At 42.0% G+C, this 25,331-nt stretch overlaps 1 protein-coding gene across 1 annotated transcript in view; it reads left to right on the top strand.

Moving 5' to 3' along the window:
* Positions 1-24,958, top strand: part of RAB15 (RAB15, member RAS oncogene family) — a 72,223-nt gene extending 47,265 nt beyond the window's left edge. The window contains exons 5-7 of the mRNA XM_072115567.1: positions 2,343-2,432; positions 16,362-16,427; positions 17,622-24,958. Coding sequence (XP_071971668.1) covers positions 2,343-2,432; positions 16,362-16,427; positions 17,622-17,777 — 312 coding nt within the window. The 3' untranslated portion in view covers positions 17,778-24,958. The remainder of the gene's footprint in view (positions 1-2,342; positions 2,433-16,361; positions 16,428-17,621) is intronic.
* The last annotated feature ends 373 nt before the right edge of the window (positions 24,959-25,331 follow it).

Genomic DNA, 25,331 nt, shown 5'->3' with positions numbered 1-25,331 from the left:
TTCTTTGTTGCTGCATCTTTCACTATGGGTAGCTTTAGACCCAGGGTGTTGAGAATATTTGTTCCTTCTTCTGGATTCCGGATTACCAGTAGTCTGCTCTCTTTGTAGACTAGAAGCTTTGTGGGGAATCCCCACCGGTATTGCACCCCTGCTTCACGCAGGGTCGATGTGATCGTATGAAACTGCCTCCTCATCTGGAGAGTTGCCTGTGATAAGTCGGCATAAAGGTGTATATCTTCGTAGGGTGCTGGTAGTCTTTTTAGTTTACGAGCTGTTGTCATGAGAGCTTCTTTTGCATGGTAGAAATGCATTCTTATTATAGAGTCCCTTGGAGAATCATCCGGGATATTTTTTGGCCTCGGCAGCCTATGGGCCCTATCAATGATTATATCTTGATCCGGTATATCAGGTAGCAAGTCTCTGATTAGTTTAGTTATGTAGCCTTTCAGCTCTTTTTGGGGTACATTTTCAGGGATCCCCCTGAACTTAACATTGTTCCGCCTGTTGCGGTCTTCCAGGTCTGAGAGTTTGTTTCTGAGCATCTACACCTCTTCCTCAAGTTGGTAGTGGCCGTCCACAAGTTCATTGTGGGACCCTATCAGTTCTCCCATTTTGTTTTCAACGTGATCCACTCTTCCTCCCAGATCATCCATGGAGGAATCCAGCTTTTGTGCTAATGCAGCTATATCAGCTTGAAAGGAGCCCCACAGCCGTACCATCATTTCTTTCATGAAGGACTCTGACGCTGCTTGGCCTGTGGGTTGAATATTTGCAAAGGGGTCTACTATTTCTCCTCTAACGTCTGAGGTAAATATGGATTTGCTTACCCCTTGTAGCTCCAGTCTGGGTCTCTGCTTTGCTGGGCTGTTAGCTGGGGATCTGTGAGGGCTGCTTACTGCTGCGCTGTTGCTTGCGGCCGGCGCCATCTTGGAATGGGCCTGCAGACCCCGGTCGTCGGAGTCAGGTGCCCGGTCAGAAGTCGGATCCCGCACCTCTCTTATTCTCTCCTCCGCGTCTTTGCAGCCTGTGTGTGGAGAGCTGTGGTCACCTCCCGAGTCGGAGATGTTGGATCCCGATGGGGATGAGCCGCCGGAGTGGCGGGAAGAGCCGCTGCCTCGTGCGCTTCCGCCCGGGAAGAAATCTGTCAGTTTCCTCGGACCTGGTTTGGATGCTTTACGCCTCGTAACCATCTCCGATAGGTAAGTAAAGTTTTTTGGCAGAAAATATCGGTGAGGGTGCTTAAAATCAGTCGCTCATGAAGGTGTTGAGACGGAGCTCAGAGAGATGCGTCCGTCTCGCTGCTCAGTCAGGCCACGCCCCCTGTCTCATCTCTTTTTCTATGTGTCAGATACTAGTGAATGTTCAGAAGCTAAATGAAACTGCATATAAACCTGGACACTGATAATCTAAGCACATTGTCAGCACACAGCATCTCATAGCACAGAGAAACCCGCTCACACTCTGGAATCTTACACTGACCATCACTGATTGATGGGAGCTAAAATGGCAATAAACTGAGTAAAATTGTAAAGTAAGGGGGTAAACATGATCTTTATTTTGTAAACATCACTAGGGGATTGAAATTTGAGAACTTTCTTTCATGGGGACAACCCTTTAATTTGATTTCGTATCAGAGCGAGGTCAGCACTGGGGTTCATTCCTGTAGCTAGTAAAAGGGAATAAGACTAATGTTACTGAGCTGTAATTGGGGAGTTCACTGCGTAGACAAGTAAAGTGGTTCATTAGAGCAATTTGTTTTACAGAAATCTATAATTATATACTTTACAGAGGAGTGCGCTCGCTTCCGATATACCAGGTAGTAACGTCTCATTAACAGAAAGATGTGATGGCATTTGGAGATGATACATTTGCCTCTGTATCACGAGACTTTAGGTCATCTGTAAAGTGAAGATATTTTTCGTGAGCAGCAAGAAATGTAGCAATCTTCCTCAGCAGATGGTAACACGTCGCCATGTGGAGGTGGATGAACGTCAGATAGCCATTGAAGAACAGCAGGTTGTCATTAAGATAAGCCTGCACCTCCTACACATTGATATCATGCGTTATATATGGCAGGTTATGTTTTACTGGATATAAATTCAATAAATAAAGGCTCATCTAGATTTCAGCTCGAATGGATAACATGTGTCCTATGTATCATATTTGGGATTTACCTAATATTATTGGCAAGTTGGCTCCAAGAAACATCCAACCTCAGTCATGGGCAACCCTATCAATATACACACCTCTATTACCTTGAGGTTTTGTTTTACTCTATTTTTTTTGTAGTTTTGTAAAATTATTCCAATTTTGTGACTTCTAAAATTATACTTTTCTTGTAGTATGCGCCTGATGGCGTCCAGAAGATATTGATCGGAAACAAAGCTGATGAAGAACATAAAAGACAAGTTGGGAAGCACCAAGGGATGAAGGTACGTCCTGCATAGAATATATGTTAAACCTGTCAACTACTGGAAGTACAAGGAAGGATTACAATAATTGATGGATGATTCAATGTCTCCTTGCCTTTTCTTTTAATAATCTCACCTCCCACTCATATAAACTAGAATGTATTGTAGAAGGAAGATTACTGTACCAATCCTCAGTGTGGGGGACGTTACCTGGAGGAACAAATGTCCTTTCTGCCATATTACATATGGTACCGTATATACTCGAGTATAAGCCGACCCGAGTATAAGCTGAGACTCCTAATTTTGCCACCAAAAACTGGGAAAACCTATTGACTCGAGTATAAGCTGAGGGTGGGAAATGCATTGGTCACAGACCCGCCCCCAGTAGTATACAGCCTGCCCAGCCTGCCCCCAGTAGTGTACAGCACGGCCCAGCCTGCCCCCAGTAGTGTACAGCACGGCCCAGCCTGCCCCCAGTAGTGTACAGCACGGCCCAGCCTGCCCCCAGTAGTGTACAGCACGGCCCAGCCTGCCCCCAGTAGTGTACAGCACGGCCCAGCCTGCCCCCAGTAGTGTACAGCACGGCCCAGCCTGCCCCCAGTAGTGTACAGCACGGCCCAGCCTGCCCCCAGTAGTGTACAGCACGGCCCAGCCTGCCCCCAGTAGTGTACAGCACGGCCCAGCCTGCCCCCAGTAGTGTACAGCACGGCCCAGCCTGCCCCCAGTAGTGTACAGCACGGCCCAGCCTGCCCCCAGTAGTGTACAGCACGGCCCAGCCTGCCCCCAGTAGTGTACAGCACGGCCCAGCCTGCCCCCAGTAGTGTACAGCACGGCCCAGCCTGCCCCCAGTAGTGTACAGCACGGCCCAGCCTGCCCCCAGTAGTGTACAGCACGGCCCAGCCTGCCCCCAGTAGTGTACAGCACGGCCCAGCCTGCCCCCAGTAGTGTACAGCACGGCCCAGCCTGCCCCCAGTAGTGTACAGCACGGCCCAGCCTGCCCCCAGTAGTGTACAGCACGGCCCAGCCTGCCCCCAGTAGTGTACAGCACGGCCCAGCCTGCCCCCAGTAGTGTACAGCACGGCCCAGCCTGCCCCCAGTAGTGTACAGCACGGCCCAGCCTGCCCCCAGTAGTGTACAGCACGGCCCAGCCTGCCCCCAGTAGTGTACAGCACGGCCCAGCCTGCCCCCAGTAGTGTACAGCACGGCCCAGCCTGCCCCCAGTAGTGTACAGCACGGCCCAGCCTGCCCCCAGTAGTGTACAGCACGGCCCAGCCTGCCCCCAGTAGTGTACAGCACGGCCCAGCCTGCCCCCAGTAGTGTAGAGCACGGCCCAGCCTGCCCCCAGTAGTGTAGAGCACGGCCCAGCCTGCCCCCAGTAGTGTAGAGCACGGCCCAGCCTGCCCCCAGTAGTGTAGAGCACGGCCCAGCCTGCCCCCAGTAGTGTAGAGCACGGCCCAGCCTGCCCCCAGCAGTGTAGAGCACGGCCCAGCCTGCCCCCAGCAGTGTAGAGCACGGCCCAGCCTGCCCCCAGCAGTGTAGAGCACGGCCCAGCCTGCCCCCAGCAGTGTAGAGCACGGCCCAGCCTGCCCCCAGCAGTGTAGAGCACGGCCCAGCCTGCCCCCAGCAGTGTAGAGCACGGCCCAGCCTGCCCCCAGCAGTGTAGAGCACGGCCCAGCCTGCCCCCAGCAGTGTAGAGCACGGCCCAGCCTGCCCCCAGCAGTGTAGAGCACGGCCCAGCCTGCCCCCAGCAGTGTAGAGCACGGCCCAGCCTGCCCCCAGCAGTGTAGAGCACGGCCCAGCCTGCCCCCAGCAGTGTAGAGCACGGCCCAGCCTGCCCCCAGCAGTGTAGAGCACGGCCCAGCCTGCCCCCAGCAGTGTAGAGCACGGCCCAGCCTGCCCCCAGCAGTGTAGAGCACGGCCCAGCCTGCCCCCAGTAGTGTAGAGCACGGCCCAGCCTGCCCCCAGTAGTGTAGAGCACGGCCCAGCCTGCCCCCAGCAGTGTAGAGCACGGCCCAGCCTGCCCCCAGTAGTGTAGAGCACGGCCCAGCCTGCCCCCAGTAGTGTAGAGCACGGCCCAGCCTGCCCCCAGTAGTGTAGAGCACGGCCCAGCCTGCCCCCAGTAGTGTAGAGCACGGCCCAGCCTGCCCCCAGTAGTGTAGAGCACGGCCCAGCCTGCCCCCAGTAGTGTAGAGCACGGCCCAGCCTGCCCCCAGTAGTGTAGAGCACGGCCCAGCCTGCCCCCAGTAGTGTAGAGCACGGCCCAGCCTGCCCCCAGTAGTGTAGAGCACGGCCCAGCCTGCCCCCAGTAGTGTAGAGCACGGCCCAGCCTGCCCCCAGTAGTGTAGAGCACGGCCCAGCCTGCAAAAAAAAAACAAAAATAACTTATATACTCGCCCTCTGGTGGCCCCGATGTGCAGCGCTGCTCCCCCGATGTCCTTTTCTGGCTTCCGCGCCCGTCTTCTGTAAGATCGTGCAGGGCGCCGCCACTGCTCTCTCCCGGCCGGCAGGCGCATAGTATGACGCGCCGCTGCTGACGTCATACTAGGCGCCACCCGGGAGAGAGCAATGGTGGCGCCAAGCACGGAAGCCAGAAGAGGACCCACGCGGACATCGGGGGAGCAGCGCTGCACATCAGGGCCACCGGAGGGTGAGTATATAAGTTATTTTTTAAGTATTTACGTTTTTTTCAGCACATATTGACTCGTGTAAAGCCAAAGGGAGGGTTTTCAGCACATTTTTTGTGCTGAAAAACTCGGCTTATACACAAGTATATACTTAGCAACCTATGTATTTGGATAACCGTTTTGGAGCTTTGCTTCCCCTTCTCCTATGCTCATGGTAGAGCTCAAAGAAGTAGCGTTCTTTTTTGTAAGCTGTTAAGATTGACCAATAAGGAATTAAAATATCTGATTCATCCAATATTCTTGTGAGGTAGAAAGAGGATCATTAACTATGTTACCCACTTCCTAATATCCCAGAGAACAATGAAATGGGCAATCTCTACTTTTCGGTTCCGCTGACTAAAGATGTCAAGACTGTCAAGTTATCTAATGTGATCATTATTATGAATATCACAACAGGATTGCTCCCCAACATCCGTAGACATTTATCTTTATTACTTGTGCATCATAAAATCAACGTGATGATCCCAGAAAAGGGGAAGGGGCTCACTCAGACCTCTCTATGAACGGAGTAGTAGTGCACTTAGCTGGTCACATCCACTGCTATAGGAGTGACCGAAAGTTATACTATGTCATCTCTGTCCCAGGGAAGGGAGAGGTGGCTTGTGAGCTATCACTCATACGTGTGGCTCTGATTCTCCTTATTGCTTAATCTTCCAGTGTAAGGGGCGTAACTACAGGGGTAGCAGCCGCTATGGGGCTCGCCGTGTGTAAATGGGTGTGTGTGGTGTGTGTGTGTGTGTGTGTGTGTGTATACTGAATGTGTGTGTATATATGCTGTATGTATATGGTATATATATATATATTTACACAAATTCTACAAAAGTATATAAATATATGTATTTAAGAGTGTATAAATGTTTTTGATGTGGGATTGTAACTCACATGTTTGAGTATACATATATGTATATTTTTAAGGGGGAAGAGGGGCCCCATTCAGAAATCTGCTATGGGGCCCTGCATCTCCTAGTTATGCCCCTGCCCAGCACCCACCACCTCTTCCCAGACAGTCGCAAATTTTACAAATGCTATCTTAAGTATGGGTGACCAATGAATAAATCCTCAAATCCCCTTTTGATTTAAAAAATGTGAGTCCTATTTAATAATTTTACGTTTTAGATCCTAATGTAGATAAATAAAATCATGACACAATAAATACTTCACCAAATGCAATTTTTCTTACTAGGCAATAGAATTGCTAAGTTTCAGGTAGCAAAATGGTTAACCTCCCTAGTGGTGATGGCCTTGAAATCCCTGTATTAGTGGATACTGTTCCCATGGTAACAATTTCCCATCTCTCTAAGGGGATGAAAGGTGTAGTAAGTTCACTGTATGTTTTATAACTGTTCTCTATGTGGTTCAGAAAAGTGTTTTTCACATTACCAAATATAGTAGAAACATTTGACACTTCTTATTACTGTTATTCTTCATTCAATGAATACAGTGTCAAACAATTTTTTAAAAAAATCATTTTTTTCTATCAAGGTTATCCTGGAATATACAAAGCTGATTCCCCTGAAATAATTTTGGGGGACATACCCATAATGCAACCCATGCATGCTTTGGTGGCCCCATACAGTGCTGGGGTGCTGCTGACCATATACTGTGCCAGATTCAAAGTGGTGTACAGTAAAAAATAACTGTGCAGGAACGATCAATGTGCTTTATGATTTCAGACATGGGCCCTTTATGTAGGAACCTCATTGTTTAGGCTATGTGCACTGTAGACCCAACACTGGGAATATTACACCTTGGCAGATGGCCAGACAGCCCAGAAGCCGCTCCACACATTGAGGTTGAGTTCAGCAGCATATCCCATTGTACACCCATTTGGATCCTATCCCCTGAAAGTGAGTGGAGGAGCAAACCAGTCGATGATCTGTTTCTGCTGATGTTCAGGGTGTCTCCCAAGTGACTTAAAGGGGTAATCCAAGTTTAAGAAATAACTTGGGGACAGGCTGCGGCCTGCTATCTACTTTGGCGCTGCTGATGTCCCGTGCCGTGGTCCGTTTGATCTGTGCCCGTTTGTTTACAGGGGCACAGAAGTCGTGCAGAGGGAGCAACGGAAAGCGAGGTCGCCGGCCATGCCCATCCGTCCCTATCTTTCAGCAATGTAGGGCGCTGGGAGATGGTGTCGGATGGGAGCTTCCGGCCGGCTCCTGTAAATAAACCCCGGCAAAGATCAGACGCACCGTGGCGCAGGACATCAGCTGCGCCAGAGGAGGTAAGTACACATTTTATTTTTTTTTAAATAGCCTGTCCCAGCCCTAAATAACTCAGATAACCCCTTTAACTATCCATAAAAGGAGAATTACATCCATAGGGAAACATTCACAGCAAAGGTCAGGGATGGATGCCTCCTTATAGGCTTTTATGGATTTCACAGAGCTTAAAATTCTCTTTCCATCTGAAGCAAAGAAGAAAAAACATAGCCTACTGTGTTTTATCTATCTAGTGTTTCCTGCTGGATATTGAACAGATGCAGGGAAAAAGGATATCTCTGCCTGGCGGACACGTTCAGTGTATACGATCTGAGTTTTCACGGATGTATCTGGTGAATGTGTGTCAAAAATGAGGTATGAATGTAGCCATAGATTGTTAGCAGGTCCAGTGAGACAATTTCAATATAATCTGCATAGTCAGATGCAAAACTTCACTTGTTTGGAAATCCTAGTACAGCAGAGAATAGGACTGTAAAGTATCCCCAATGGGGAATGGAAATGAAGCAATGGCTTATTGAAGGTAAGTTACAAACAAACAATAAAATCTAATTAATTCCAGCTTTTTATTTACAGGATAATCTGCACAATTTTTTTTTTTAGAAAAAATAAGCTGGTAATTTCATTGTTACACTATATTTCACATCTTATTTTTGCGCTAATATGTACGGTATGTATTTGTGGTGCCCTTCTTATGAAATGATGTTAGCTATAAAGTCTGTCTGTAAAATAAAATAAGGAAAATGTAATATATATCTACATATCTACCAGAGATGCATCTTGGTGTTCAAAATATAAATTCTCCATATTAAGTGTAATTTGTTGGTTTGAAATGGATTTGTGATCACTGCCGGCTTATAGAGACCAATGTTTGCTCCAGACGTTGCAGAATCCAGTATATTTCATGGAGTAAATTTGCTACTAATAACAGATTTGCACCAATAAGACGTCTTTTAGCAGAATTTAATGTGTAGCAGTTTACTTTGTGCAAATAAATGCCTTAAATTAACATCAATAAAGGTGAAGCTGCTGTCTAGGTTCCTAAATGTAATTTTTATCTTTGTACACGGCATTTGAGCCTTCTATAGGCTCCTAACATATGCTTCCATCAGAAGCCCAAAGGCCTCCATTATAAAAATAAAAAAAAATCACTGAACATTACACTTTTTTTTTTTTTTTTTTTTTTTATTGGCATTGTATAACAAATCTCCTTACCACACAGTTGATAAAAAGTTCTCAATGCACACTAGCGCATGGGGGCCAAAAAGATTTAACGGATGAAGGATGGTACACCAAGCACACTGACATGCTGGTGTGTGCCCCCTCTGGCAGGATCTGCTCTTCTTTTAGCTTCCTATGTCCTGTGTTTGTTTTTCTTTTTAAAAAAGGATTTTAAAATTATGCAAATTAACCTGGCACCAGGCTCAATTCACAGCTATGGAGCCCAAAGTTCTTCCTTAGGCTCATTTGCATAATTATTAAAGTGTTTTTTTTTTTGTTGAGTGGATCCTGCCAGAGTGGGCACACATCAGTATGTCAGTGTTCTTGGTTTACAATCCTTAATCCTTTTGGTAGATGTCCTTTAAGGGATATTTTATGCAGTGTCCATGAAACTGTAGAAAATGAAGACATCTGATCAGTTGATATGGACTTCTACACTAACGAGAACCTTTTACCTCCTACTCCAATTCTCTGCACCCTTTAATAGGTGTTGCTTCTCTCGTTGTGTCAAAGTTGGATTGTTTTCTACAGCCTCCATTTTTCCTAAAAAGCCAGTGCCCTTAATGTGGCACCCAGTATGGTAATTAGTCTCTATACTGCTAGGTTCTAGAATGTCTTCTTCTGTCCCAACCACAAACTTGAAAGTGGAAACCATAATGAAGATACTTAGTGCTACCATTAACAACTTGGGGAATAGATGATAGTGAATAAATCCCAGCTGCACCAAATTCAGCGGAGCAACATCTATTAAAGGAAGCAAAGAGTTGGAGTTGTTGAGGGTGGGGAAAGGTTCTTTTTGAGTGTCACATGTGAAGATGAGTTTTCTCAATGTCTCCAGTAAAATTAGTCACCTAATAAAAGTAATCATATAGGATCATCTTAATTATCAGCTTATGTGTTGCTAATACTCCATGTTTTGGGGCAATTTTTTTACGTTTTTTTTTTTACATTCACTTAATATGTGATTATTGTGTTTTTCAAATCTGGATGTCTGGAAGATTGTAGGTGAGGGAGGGGAATATGTGTCCTTGAGGAGGCTGCCTTTGCTGGTGTATAATAGTCTTAAAGGGAACCTGTCACCAGGAGACCCATTTTTAGCACTCCCCCAGCCCCCACAGAGCACATACACATACACTGCCAAAGTGTTTTTGTATTAAATGTTATTTGTACCTTTCATTACATCTTACATCTTTGTTATGAGATGTTATTTGTACCTTTCATTACATCTTACATCTTTGTTATGAGATGTTATTTTGTACCTTTCATTAGCATCTGCTGTGTGACTAGGCACTTGCCCCCTCGGAGTGGCTGGAAAGGAGCAGTTTCCCCCCCACCCTTGTGAAACGGCTCCTCCATGTGTCCTTTTCAAATATAAGAATAACTCGCCTCACTCGGGATTGGCTGTAGAGGAGCAGGGGGCGTCGCTAAGCCAAGTGATGGGTGTTTTCATATATTTGAAAAGGACACATGGGAAACTGCTCCTTTCCAGCCACTCCCAGTGGACGACTGCCTAGTCACACAGCAGATGCTAATGAAAGGTACAATATAACATATCTTTTTTTCTGTAAAACCTATTTTTTATACAAAAACACTTTGGCACCCAAAAATGGGTCTCCTGGTGACAGGTTCCCTTTAAAGATCAGCCATGCTTCTCTAGAGTGTCGGGGACAAGAATTGAAAAATTAGCACAGTTTGCCAGCAAGGGGAAAAAAATAACGCATCTATCCATCTCCCTATAGATAAATGTCTGAAGTTTAAAGAAACCCTGTGGCATGCCTTACTAGCCAACTACTAAGTCTCTTTCAGAAGAAAATACTCCAAACTGCAGACAGCGTTGCTGTAAAGAGAACCTGCTATGCAAATTAACCCACCCAAAATAAATACTCAATTAAAAACTATGATTAAAAGCATTTGTTATCCCTAAATGATTACTTTCCAGGACTGCAATGTTAAAAAAAAATCAGCTTGTAATTTGAGTCCAATTACACTGCGAGTCCTGCATAGTAAATTTTACTTGCATTACCCTGCCTCCTTGTTCTTGATTGAAAGGTCTCACAGGTTTTGCTACTGTGTGGAACATTGAGCGAGAGAGTTCTATTATAACATTGGACAATTAATATCATGTGACCAGAGGCACTCTAATATTTTCGATGTTTATATCTGATCACATGAAATCACAGCTTGCCTCCATAGGTAAAAGTCCATAGAGGTAGACATTGCAAACAATGGGTAACGGACCTTTCATGACATCACCCTGGTTACATGACATGCATGAAGGATGTCAATTAGTCAATAGGGCTCTATGAGAGCCTGTCACTAACTGTATTTGGTGTCAAGAAGCCAAAACCTATACTACTAATCATGGGGTGACCAGGACATAGAAAAACGGTGTGGCTCAGATTGTCAGAGCTCTTCTTTCCACATTAGTCTCCACATGCCTGCAAGGCAGCCTTAGGGTACGTTTTAGATGAACGTATCACCGCACGGCTTCGGCCGTATTGGCATACGTCCGCCATGTTGGAGAGGAGAGGGGTGACCCCTCCCCTTTCCATAGAGATGTGCACACGGGGAAACTTAGGACATATCCTATCTTTTCCCCGTGTACAGAGTGATACGGTGCCACACGTGTGTGGTACCATATTGCTCCATGGGGCCACTGCCGGCTATGGGGGACATATGTACGACGACAAGATTGCGGATGTACATACGTCCCCCATATGGTCATGTGAATGCCCCCTTAAATGTCAAAATCTCTTTTTGGAGAACTCTACTGCCAGATGAAGTTTGGGAAGTAAAATACACCTACCACAATAATTTTGTGCTCTAGTAGTAGGAGAAAGGATTTAAAAAATCACCCCCCCCCCCCCCCCCCCAGGATTTTTATTTTTTACTACCCTCCTCATTGAGTGCAAATCTGTTATTATAGGGGGCACTTTCATGTCTGGGCATATGTACAGACAGCAAAGACCATTTCAAAAGACTACTCATAAGAACTCAATATTTTGAACACTAAGAAGTGTCTGGTGCACGTAGATATATATTAACCCTGTATTTTATTTTACAGGCAGTGTTCTAACATTGAACAGCATTTTCAGTGGACCATGAACTAAGGAGAAAATGTATGTACTACAGATAAGTATGTATTAATTTGACAGTGATTTAGTTTTTTTTCTTTATCTTTGCATCTGATATATTCTGCATGACTTAATATTATTTTCTTGTCCACAAATCAGACCATTTGTCCAGTTGCATTAAATCAAGTTAAACAACTTTTTAGCAAATATATATTTTTTAGTGTGAGTGTTCGGTTTCTTTTCTCTGTCTTTGGATAAAGCGAATTTAGCTGCTTAAGTGCTTCTTGAACATATTGCATAGAGAAACATGCTTTGGTATTTCCTTAGGCCGAATTTACACAAAGTATGCCCGCTGGGCTGTAGCCAGGTGGGTATACGTCTGGTGCGATGGAGCGGAGGTGGGGTGACCCCTCCCCATCCATAGAAATGTACAGAGTACAGGCCATACACACGGGGAAAGATAGGACATGTCTTTTTCCCATGTATGGAGCAGTATGGTGCATGTGTGGCCATTACTGTCTATGGGGGACATATGAATGACCGCAAGCTTGTGGCCGTACATAAGTCCCCCATACAATGTGACAATACAAATCTGCGCTGAATGTCACTATGTCACACATTCTATGCCCAGCCATGTTCCCATACAGAAGTTACCACCACATGTGGGGTATCTGTACACTCGAGCGAAATTGTTAAGGTGTCATTTTGGGCCTAAATTAATATATTTTTCTAAAAAAGTTTAATGTTTCGAAATTGTACTTCCATTTTGTTTTAACCCGTGTGAAACGCTTAAATGGTTAATAGACTTAATAGACATTGTTTAACATGCGTAGAAGTGTCTGGATTCTATAGTGTGGGAATTTATGGGGTTTTACTATTAGTAAAAGTTGTCCCTGAAAATGTCAGTTTCAAACTTTGAAAATGAAGAATTTTTCCAAACGTTTGCCAAATTTACTTTTTTTTTTTTTCAGAACGAAATGCAAAGCTGATCACTTTATATATTACAACTAACACAAAGTACATGGGTACCAAAAAACAATCTCAAAATCACCTGGATATGTTAGTGTTCCGAAGTTATAACCAATTATCATGATTTATGTCAGATTCTAAACACAAGCATTGGTGATAAGGGGTTAAATACCTCTATGAAATCACTATGAATCCCATTTTGAAACAGAAAACATTTTGTCGTACAGATTTATGCACCAAAAAATGTAAACATTCCAGATTTTTGAAGATGGAGAGTAAAAAATGTAAACTTAAAAAAGGACGTTAAGACACCTATAGATGGCTGGGTTCACCCTTAGTTTTTAGTATATGCTCTGGCTTACCGGCTGCTGCTATTGTTCACTCCTCCCCCTGTATTCACGGGGAGGAGGAGTCACCAGGTGAGGTATCCCACTGTAGAAGCATAAAGTGGGATACGTCTGTGCCATATGTTGTAAGGACGCCTTGGGGATCTGCTGGACGTGTCCTTACAATCTAGAGCAAAACACAAGGTGAACCCAGCCTTAGGCTACATTCACACTGCCGCAAGAGGGACGTATATACGGCCAATATACGTCCCCCATAGACGGCAATGGGCGCACGGCGCCATACTGGAGCGGTATGGTGCATCACACGTGCGGCACCGTACTGCTCTGTACCAGGGGAAAAGATGGGACATGTCCTATTTTTTCCCATATTATGGTGCAAATATCCCTATGGAGAGGTGCCTGCGCGCTTTGTTGCCCGCCGTGCTTCGGTACGGCGGCAAAGCAGTGTGAGTGTAGCCTTACTCTGTTTTCTAAGTCCTATCAGGATATAGTCTTCTTTATACTCCCCAATCTTACTCCAAATGATATAAGCCTATGTATTACACAGTTTATTTGTATCTTATGTTATCTCCAGGATGAGAAGCATAAATTATCTGACTGGTTCACTTTAATTGTTAATTTCTTCTGTAAACAGTGTATTAAATAAATTGGCATAAAAACCTGATTAAAGCTTACATGTAATTGCTTATCTTTTTCTGTGTGTAATCTTAATATCCTTGACAGATAAGGAACTTCCCACCCTTAAATTACATTTTGCGGTTAATATTTAATCAGTGTTTATTGAGCAAACATTTCCCTCCAGCTCATGTAAGCGCTGCTCCTGTACAGTGAGAAAGCATTGTTTAACTTTTCTTTCTTTTACTTATTTATTGGCTGTGCAATTTATTATTTCCCAGATCCTTATTGAAACTGGAAATATAAGTGTTTTAATTTTTTTTGCATATGTAAATTTATGGTTAGATTATTGCATCTTTTGAAGAGTTCACATTGCAGCTATAAGATAAACATTGGAGTTATTGGCCAGTAGTACCGTGCACCAGCTGGGTACACAGTCTGACTGCATCCTATCAGCTCATATTTCATGGCTACGTAACCTTATGAAACGTTTTTTATAAATTATCTGACATACAACACAGTCTACAATTTTTAGACTGTTTTCTTAAGCAATGACAAATTACTGTTCAACCAATTTTTAAACCAGTTTTGTAAAATTGTCAACTATCTCCTGGATAGTCCATAAAAGTAAAGGATTCTTTTTGCAAGGTCCATTAGAGAAAAAAAAATACAGAACTATCTCTAATTTTCTTTTTTTTTGTAACTGTGAGGGTATGTGTCAGTGAAATTACAGACAGTCTCCCATTAACGTTTTAAGATTTCTTGTTGAATTTGTTTGTAAGTTGGAACAGGTATATTAATTTTTACTCCAAAGAATAATTTTTTCTTTGTCCCAGTGACCATTGGATTTCCAAAATGTTGTGCTTTCATGGGAACAAGGATTATTAATAAATCTTACTTACAGACACTTTACAGCTGATCATTACAGCCTGGGACTATAGTAACATCCAGAGAGCTTCACCAGAGGTCACAGTGGGCAGAGAAGTCTGTCTGTAACTTGGGGTCATAGTTAAGTTGGATGTCCTTAAGTTGGGGAGCATATGTATAACAGTTTCTGGTAATGAGTTACCAGTTATAGACTTGTTTTATTTATATGCTTTACCATTCATTATGGCCATGAAGTTTTGTTCTTAAATTATCTGCCCATGATAGTTGGATAAATTGGAACCCTAGCCAAAGTTGGATGAAAGGGGTTCCTTCTTTGAGAGTGATATGACAAAGACTTGGAGGTCTGTATTGGCGCTTATGATCAGAGCTTTCCTGACAAACAGGATAAATGTATGAGGTGAACACAACTTAAACTTAAAGAGCTTAAAGGTTATTATTAGAGATGAGCGAGTATACTCGTCCGAGCTTGATGCTCGTTCAAGTATTAGCGTACTCGAAACGGCTCGTTGCTCGGACGAGTATTTCGCCTGCTTGATAACGAGCTTTCACTTAAGGAAACAGTGAAGAACAGTGAAAAACACGGTGAAAACAATGAACACAGGATCATTTAAGTGAAGAACATAGTGAAGAACACATAGTAGATGTACGGAAACATCTACAAACTTATCAGAAGACATTAGTGCTGAACGGTGTTCTTTACAATAGTATGTGAAGAACAATATGTGTGAAGAACACATTGCAGATGTATGGAAAAATCTGCAATGTGTTCTTCACACACTATTGTGAAGAACACCCTTCGGCGCTCTTGTCTTCGGATAAGTTAGCAGATGTACGGGAGCATCTGCAATGTGTTCTTCAGTGTTCTTTCAATGTGTTCTTTCAGTGAAAAATGCTCGAGTCTCCCATTGAATGGGGTTTGTTATTCAATACGAGCACTAGAGCATCAGGAAAAGTTTGACTCGAGTAACGAGCACTCGAGCATTTTGGTGCTCCCTCATCTCTAGTTATTATCCTTTTGCTGGTTTAGGTGCTTGTTCTATCCACCTACCCACAATCCATCACCAATGTTGACACATCTAATAATAAAGTTCACATCAAAAACTAAATGCCTTGCTGTACATTTATGAAGGCATTTAGACCTTTCTTTTCATACTTTCCTGACTTTATTGAGTAAGAGAATGTGACCTCTGAAATGGGGGCATGGCCTCTTGTCAAATAGTCAGTGCACCGAAAGAAATAAAGGTTCACACGCAAGGCCAACATAAAAAAGGTCTTAAGTAGTGTACGATTTTTGGCCACTGCATCAGAATTACCGTGGAAAATATGCAAATAACTTTTCCAACCTTTTGGAATAGATGTACTGGTTTGGCTTTTATACCGCATCATGTCACTAGGCTTTCTGAGAAAATCGTGCTTCATGTTAATGGGACTGTGGAGCAACAATGGCTCTAAGTCTTTAGACGCCTTCAAGGTTGCCCAAATTTGCAAAGTCTCCGTAAGGAGAGCTCTTACTTCCCCAACCCAGAATTATCATCACCATGATAATAACTTAGAATGTTTTTAGAGTTAAAGGGGTTCAGAGGTTTAGCGGCGACGTTGCTTAATGGTGACGTTGTATGACCAGTGTGCTCATGCTACAGCCTAGTACAAGCCGCAGCAAGCAGTGCGTGCGTATTATCGAAGCGACTGGTGGTGAGGATTGTGGTAATTATACTTTGTTTGTTTTTTTTTATGTTACCTTGGGCCTACTAAAATAATATTAGAGGAAATATGTAATTAGATACATGTACTGCTCAACATACCTAGAGAAGCAAGTAAATTACTGTGTTCGAATTACAAAATGTTCTTGATTTTCAGAACAGTTTAAGCGGCTGTAGAATATATTTTTTTCTAATTTTCCATTTGCCACTGACACATTCTTTTTTTTCATTTGTAGCTTGCAGAAGAATATGGTATGGACTTCTATGAAACAAGTGCCTGCACCAACTATAATATAAAGGAGGTAAGGAAGCTGGCATGTTTATGCTGCATCAGTAGATGGCCCACATATGTGCAAAACTCTTCTGGTCTTTGGAAAGAAATTGGGGCTAAGATCAGATTGGGCCAAGCTTATCCCCATTCCAGTTGAATTGTATATCTAAGCACAATTCTACCGAAACGTGTGAACACATCCTTATCATCTATTCAATAGAACTTGTTATATACTACCCCTTTAATTAATGAAAATTAGAAACGCCCGTTAAACTTTATTTATGATTTAATTTCATGCTACTATGTGCAGTGGATGTGCACAAGTTCTATATAGCTGTATGGTGGGCTTACGCAATGTTTTGCTTTGGTGGGTACAAGGAGCCTTTGTTTGACCCTGCCCCAGGGGCGTAACTTTAGTGGTAACAGCCAAAGCAGCTGCTATGGGGCCTGTAGTGTCAAGGGGCCCCGACATCCAACCTAACACACTAAAGAAAGTAGAATGTGCACCATTATATACATGTTTTGAAACATAAAAAGTAGAAAAAATCGGATCGCTCACCCAAACACCTAGATGACCTCCTGCACCCGATGCCTGTGGTGGTGCACGCCGTCTGATCCTTGACTGTTGAGATCCGGAAACATGCAACAAAATGGTGGTAGGCGGCACTCAGGAAAACCACATCGGAGTAAGTGCAAACGTATTCTTTTTATTGGGCTTTTATCATGCATCGGTACATGGATAAAAAGAACGCGTAAGATCGACGCGTTTCGACGTTTAAAACAACTGTTGTGGAGATCATGACTAAGACGTTTTAAACGTCGAAACGCGTCAATCGTACACGTTCTTTTTATCCATGTACCGATGCACGATTAAAGCCTAATAAAAAGAATACGTTTGCACTTACTCCGATGTGGTTTTCCTGAGTGCCGCCTACCACCATTTTGTTGCATAATATACATGTTATGCCACACATTCTACAGTATAATATGTATAGAACATTGAACATCTTCCACGGTACGTGGCATACATCAGCAACTTGGATTAGAAATATTGGGGAAGAGATAAATGTGTGTGTGCAAATATGTATATTTTCTGTGGGGATAGGGAAGCCCCATTTAGAAGTCTGCTATGGGGCCCTGACTCTCCTAGTTATGCCCCTGCCCTTCCCCTAACTGCTATGTTCGTTTCAGTTTATAATATTTTTTTCTATTTTTTTGGTTCCAGTCCTTCACTCGACTGACAGAGTTGGTCCTGATGGCACATAGGAAAGAACTAGATGGCTTACGTCTTGCGTCCAATGATGAACTGAATCTAGCTGAGCTCGAAGAGGATGGCCGCAAAGCTGATGGAACTGCAAATTCAAAGTCCTGTTGGTGCTAAGTTTTCCCAACTGGAACTAGAGATATAGGCAGAAGATTCAGCTACAAAAGGAACATTTGTAAATGTTCTCTTGTAAAAGCGCTGTGGGTGTTGGCGACAACAAAAATATTGATGATGAAGACCACAGAAATGGCAATTAAAAAAAAAATAATGTAAAAAACGAAAGGAAACCCCACTGTAAACAGTTTGGTACAATTGATGCACTGCTGACAGCATCTTCATAAAATTTACAGAGACATTAGAGGACACATACTTTTATGTATCCTCCCAATCAGTAATAGGTCACATACCTATTGAATAATCAAATAAATAATAAGAATTGGTAATCTTTATTGGATTTTTTCTGAATAGATGTATTGATTTAGTTTTTTTGTTTGAAGTTTATGGGGTTAAAAATAGCAGATTTCTTTAAATCCTTTTGGCCCATTGATAATCCTAAAGTTTTAAACTTTAAAGAAATGCAATACCACCCCTAGACAAGAGAGGTGCTGTTTCTGAAAGCAGATAATTTCTTCTAATCCTTTACAAAAAGGTACTAAATTTTAATTTGAACTGGACAACCACTTAAATTAGGTGCCCAAAAGCTGTATACAATAAAATTTTTCATATATCAGTATCAACCCCAAACATGGTTACACTTGCATAGTTAAAACAATTGTAACTGGCAAAATTGTGGATTTCTCAGAGGAAATTCCCCAATTAATCTTAGAAAGCCGACATTATGATGATGTTTGCATAAACTCTGGCAATTTATGGAGATACCAGCATGCCCAATTCTCTAGGATTTTTGTTTTGTTAATTTGGGAAATTTTAATAAATTTAGGCAGTTGGCAAGGATTTACTTAATGTGAACCTCTCACCAGGAATTTTTAGCTGGTGACAGATTCCAATAGCCTATGCTGTGCTGATTTTAAAAATGTCTCTGCCAGCATTCTGAATAATTGCAGTAGTTTATAATAGTTTATTTCACATTACCGGTCTCCCTACCAGCAGCATGTGTTGAGTCCTGGAGAGGGGGCAGCTGCAGCCTGAGTGCTAGTGTCTCCTCATGCATTCTTCATTCTTCCTCTACTCTACATCATGGGGAGGGATGAGTGTGGAGGAGAGGAGACTGACACAGGCAAACACAGGACGCAGCTCCTCCTCCACTTGGACTCACTACATGCTGCTGGCAGGGAGCAAGGTAATGTGAATTCAACTTACATAAAGTACTGAAATGATTCAGAATACCGACAAAGACCTTTTTAAAATCTGCATAGCATAGTCTCTTGGAACCTGTCACTAGCTAAATATGACATTCCTGGTGACAGGTTCTCTTTAAATGTATACACTAATAAATAATAAGTTTATTGAAAAGATGAAATTGTCTCTGTAAAGCATGATGTTGTTGCCAACTTTGTATATAACAATAACATTGGGCTATTATTCTGGAAATTTTTTAATTGTTTTCTTCCTGAAATCTAAAAAATGTCCTTATTTCAGTAAACCTGACATCAAAAAGTATTCAAATTATGTGCATATTAACCAAAATATGTTGGTTTTACTTGCGAAAATATCAGTATTTTTATGATTTCATATTGATAATTTTGAGTTTATTTCTTTTTACAAAGGTCACACTCTGAAATAGTTATCTTGTGATCTTGTATCACTAAACCAATTTACTGTCAATAATTTAGATTTATCAGCCAAAAATAATGGCTGCCACAAATACAAAATAAAATCTGCAAGTAAAAAATATAATAATAATAATAATAATATCGACAAACTTTGACTATTTCTGATCTGCTGATTTATACCCATATGCTTTGGGTATAACCCTCTTTCTAGGGAAAACTATAAGTGGCCTCAGAATAGGCCACCAATGTGTTTTCGGCTGTAGTGACTGACCTTCACCAGCCTACAGTATCAAGTGTTTTAGAATTTAACATCAGTTTAATATAAACTACATCGGAATCTTCAGGAATTCTTAAATTGTCTGCTAATTCTTGAGCCTTTTGGAGTTGGACCACATTGGTGGCCTATCTTAAGGATCGATAATTGTGTTTTTTTGGAAGAAAACTTCTTTAAAACAAATGAAGACCATATACTACCAAAATCTAAATGATGAAATTATTTATTTATAACATCCTTAATTTTTTCTTCTAACTCTACTTGGGCAATGTGCAATGTAACTTTTTACATAATTTTTTCCATTTACCAATTATGAAGTCTAAAATTATTACCTTTAGTAGCTCTCATTACATAGGGGGGGGGGGGGGCTACCATGGACATTTTTCATAATCTGATTGTAGAATCACATTTTATAAATGCCCTTATAATCTAATATAATAGAAATACTTTCACAGGTCATTGTTCACTATGAGAAGTTTCTTTAAAGGGAAAAGGTGAAAAGGTTTTCACTAGAGATGAGCAGGATTGCTTTTTTAAGTTTGGGTCCGGGCGTATCCCGTGCAATTAAATCCCATTCATAATTCTGTTGCTGCTATCTTGCTATCTTCACAGCATTTAGTGATATGCTTTACTGCAGTCCATTGACTGAAATGGACTGGAGCCAATGAGAGATGGGAGAGTTTTTTAGACCTGCTCTGTGAATGGAATTTGTATAGATAAGCCATGACCTCATCTATTGTAGTGGATGCATTTGTGGTGTTTTCTATAGAGGTGTTCTCTATAGGTTCCTGGTGCACCCCCCCCCCCCCCCCCAAGTAAAAATTAGACATAATCTATAAAAAAATCCATAAATAATTCTCTAGTAATAAGTCATAAATACAATGTATTGCACGATGCCAAATTTTTGGAGGGATCTTGATGGTATTTTCACGAAGGACTTGTCAGCCTTTTTTCTGTTTGCCTCGGTGTAGTTCTGTGGGTCAAAATAAAGACCAGTGTAAATTATAATAACAAGTATAAAGTAGAATTTTATGCCACCATAAAAAATAAATATACAGGTGGTCCCCTACAGAACAGAACACGCGACTTGCATACGACCCCTAGTTACAAAACGGACCTCTGGATGTTGGTAATTTACTGTACTTTAGCCTTCGGCTACAATAATCAGCTATAACCATTATCAGAGGTGTCTGGAATAAAGCTTTAGTGTTAATCCTGGTTCTTATAACAATCCAACACTTTTAAAATCCAATTGTCACCGAGACCAAAATAAATTTTGACTGGGCTTATAATTTTACAATACAAATTCAAATTCAGAACAAACCTACAGAACCTCTCTCGTACGTAACCCGGGGGCCGCCTGTATAATAAAACTCATCTGTGCAACTTTTCCAAAGACTTTACTTCTTTAAAGTTTCAAGATCCAAGTAGGATCATTAGGCAGATTTGTGTTTGCATATCAGGCCAACATTTACTAAAGACCCTTGCACCAGTTTTTTTTGAGACTTTGCACGTTCTTTTATGTGCAAACTGCTTGCACAGGTATTTATAAAGTGCCAGTGCCACGTATGTGTCGCACACGACTCATTTGTCTTGTGGCTGCACTATACTTGATGTGACCTAAATTTTTCAACTGCAAGAGTGTGTCACACTCTCCATGTTAAAGGTGCACCACAAAAAAGTTGGTGCACTCTGTCGGAGCAGTGGAGGGGGCGCCAGATTTATGAAGAACAGGCACCACTAATCAGGAATCTGGGTCATAAAAGTGTCTAAAACACTCCATAAATATGTTGCATTGAAATTTAGATAAGGTTTTCATTTTTAAAAATTCTATCTCATAATGAGCAACACTACCATAAAAGTGAAGCATGATAAACCAAGGGACTTGCTTATAGATCAAGGTACCGTGACTTTGGTAAACTTGTTATATTTGTTATCCATTGCTGCCTTCCTTCTAAAAGCGACTATTAAAATGATGCTAATGAGCCTGAAGGGCTATGAGTGTGTTACAGAAGCCCTATGGCTTTTGTACCTACAAAATGTAACAGCCAGTGAATCTGCTGCATGGAGGGGCTCCACTAACTCTCTCATAGCCTTTCTGGCTCATGATAATAAATTTAAAAGTTGATTTAATAAGGAAGGAGGCCATGGATAACAAATATAAGTAGATTACCACCGTCACGGTGCCTGAATCTAGGAGTAAGTGTCCCTGGTTTATCATAATGGATTTTGATGGTAGATTTCCTTTAAAGAGGACCTGTCACCTAAATTTTCAGCACCAGGAGCTGCTTACTTTAGTAAGCAGCTCCTAGTGCTTGAACAAACACCGCAGTGTTAGAGTGATAGCGTTACCGGAAACCTCCGGTAACGCTATCAAACACTGCGGCGGAGTACAATGTAATCATCGGACAGCTCGTAAAGCTGTCCAATGTATTCATGAGGGGGCGGTCCGAGGCGCTGCCTCTTCCCCGGACCGCCCCGCTCGCTTCCTAGACCGGCAGTGACTGCTGCGCGCTAGGCGGCAGTCACCGCCCCTAGACATGCCCCAACCCCGCCCCCTCATGAATACGTCGGACAGCTTTGTCGCAGTAGTGTTTGATAGCGTTACCGGAGGTTTCCGGTAACGCTATCACTCTAACACTGCAGCGTTTGATCAAGCACTAGGAGCTGCTTACTTTAGTAAGCAGCTCCTAGTGCCGATAAATTGGGCGACAGGTCCTCTTTAAGAGGTGTTTTCGCGTTTGTGTAACACTTTCTCTACAGTATTATTCAAAGCCAGTATCTTCTACTCCAAAAAGTATGTTTAGAATTTTCCATAAAAACCACAAAGGATTTCTGCCTATCTAGTGAAGCTATGACAACAACTTTGTTTTTTATCTGTAAATGCAAATTTTGAGGCCAAACACTTGGAAAAACTTTCCATAAATGTAAATAACACAGCTCTGAAGAGCATGGTGCTTTTCACTTTTCCGGCATCAATGGTTATGTGAAGTCTGAGAGCTGTTAACAAAAGGAAGATTATTCTTTATTTCACAAAACAGGGACTTGGACCCACTTCCGAGTGTCCAATTTAACTTTGAAAGTGAATGGATACATGGAAAAACCACTGAATCACACTGGCTGACTTAGGCCGCATTCACACACGTTGCATTTTTTTGATGCATCAGAAACTACAAGGATTAGAGTTTTGCCAAAATGCACACGATTGTTCTTTGTGAAATGGAATCAAAGTGCCACAGCTGATCGCATATGTGTTTCTAAGTAAAAGCCTGTAATCGGAAACCATAATAATAACAGGGGTCAATAAATACATGCGGGAAAGATTCAATGCTTCCAAATCTTGCCCTATATGGTGTATGTATGTTCTTAATTGTAATATTTCTTGTGTAATTTGTAACACAACAAAATGAATGATATTTTAATCAGAATAAATTGTATAAATGCAATGGTTACCGATCACACGCGTTTCCTGTTTGTAACCGTGTAACGGCACCCATATGCATTTTCACTGAAGCGCGTTTGTTCTGGAATGACCCCCAGGTGTTTTGCATGTAAATAATGACATTGCAGAGCTCACGCGTTTCAGTGAAAACTCCTACGCATTCTGGAAAAGCTTCTCTCGTTGCAGTTTCTGATGCAGTATAAACATATCCAAAAAGTGTGATCGGTACCTCATGGCCATCAATATGGAGAGAATTGTCTCATTCATACGATTTTTGTCTAAGGGGTAGTCCGCACAGCAAATTTTTTGCTACAGCGTTTCAGTCTGGAAAAATGTGTTGACAAGTCTCATTTTGATAAATCAGAGGCCTCCGAGTGACAAAAGTGACTTGGGTGGAGTTTAAGCAGGTGCTGCTTAGAATTTAGGGGATGTCTTCCAAAATCCATGGAGGAAAGTGGATTTTGACCTGGTATTTGGCCCGTCAAGTAGTGTTGTGTAAGCTAGTCCTAAGCGATAATTTTTCTTTTATATTTGTAAAGGGAACCTGTCAGCAGAAAGTGACCAAATAGATCACTATCAGTTTGTTGTCAGGCAGAGTATCACCTTCCAGGTCATGTTCCAAGGGGAGAGAGCTTGACTTCAGTTAGGAGCACTCCACCTCCATTACTTTATACATCCAATTTACATGTCACTTCAAACCATGTATTTTGGATGAAGCCACCACATTGGGCCATGAAAGAAACATGATCTGAAAAGTGTTAAGCTGCCACACTACAAACTAGTGGTTTATTAAGTCAATTTCTACTGACAGGTTCCCTCTAAGTCCATGGCTAAAAGTCTGAATTATAACGCTGTATAATTCAGAATGATTTACTTTAAAGGGATTGTCCATTTGATTTAAAAAAAAAAAATTCTAATCCTCTGTTGTTTTCTTTTTAAACATTCTACTGGCTGCACAACTCCTTTAAGGAAACTAAATGTGCAAAACATTAACTCTAATCAATTAAAGGATTTGTCCGGATTCAGCAAATAAATGATATTGTTTGTTAACACAAATGTATACAATTTCCCATTACATTTTTGTATCTATTTTCCGTATTTTATTTTCATTTTATAAGACGGACATCTGATTGTGTTGTCCATCACATAACCATGGGCGGATTTGTATCTCCTGGAAATAAGCAATAAAGGTTCCTACTCAATGACAGCAAGCAGAGACCTAGAAAACTGCAATGAAATGATACAGAAAGCATATTAGAAAATTGTATAACTTTTCATTACTAACCATACAAACCATACTATATATTTACTGTAATTGGACAACTCCTTTGACTCCATGTAATGTACTATATAAAAGCTGTATACAAAATATTGTAAAACGACAACATGTTAGAGTGGTCTTCCTTGTCTCCCCTTCATGTCAAAACTATTACCAAAAAATGATTGGTATAAATACATTTTCAAAAAAATCTCCCATATCCCGTTTCTTTTCAGCACTTCCAAGTGTTAGTCTCACATCTGGCGGCCGAGTCCTCTATATCACCTGTTAACAAAAGCTTCTACAAAACATTACGGTATTTGTGATCTGTATGGTAACGAGATGTTTTCCCCTCCATTAGTCTTATTGACTCGTCATTTGTACTTGCTGTGCTTTGATGCTGAATTATATATTGTTTTCTACCATGTTGACGTAGGTCACTTTGAACAGAGACAATCGTTTGTGTATCAGCATGTTTACAGACTGTTTTTATGTTTACGGTGTTTAGAAGCGGAAACACCACAGACAGACGTCCGACATAACATTACCAAAAGCTAACTGCTCTTATAAATAAATATCTATTTTACATCAGTGGTACCTTGCTTCATTATTCCACGTCCTCAGCTCCCTAGTGTAGCCAAAAGTATCCTACCGCACACATTAAAGGGGTTTTCCCACAAACAAAAGTTAGGCCCTATTACTCTGACTGAGAGATGAGGGGTCCGACGGAGGTACAAGGGACCCCATCGGTACCCTTGTTTTCGTAATCTGCGGGGGTCTCCTCACTGAGACTCCTACTAATCAGCAAGTTAGGCCCTACCCTAACTTTTGTTCATGGAAAACCCCTTTAAAAGGGGTCTAAAGCTCACCTGTAGTGTTGAGCGGACCCGAACCGCCAATTTATAAGTCCGGGTTCAGCTTAACACTCTGTAAATGCCACCGGCATAGTCCATGCGGCCTGAGA

Source organism: Engystomops pustulosus, chromosome 7, assembly GCF_040894005.1.
Source record: "Engystomops pustulosus chromosome 7, aEngPut4.maternal, whole genome shotgun sequence".
In the NCBI taxonomy this organism is placed as follows: domain Eukaryota; kingdom Metazoa; phylum Chordata; class Amphibia; order Anura; family Leptodactylidae; genus Engystomops; species Engystomops pustulosus.
This window is presented reverse-complemented; position numbering and strand designations above follow the sequence as displayed.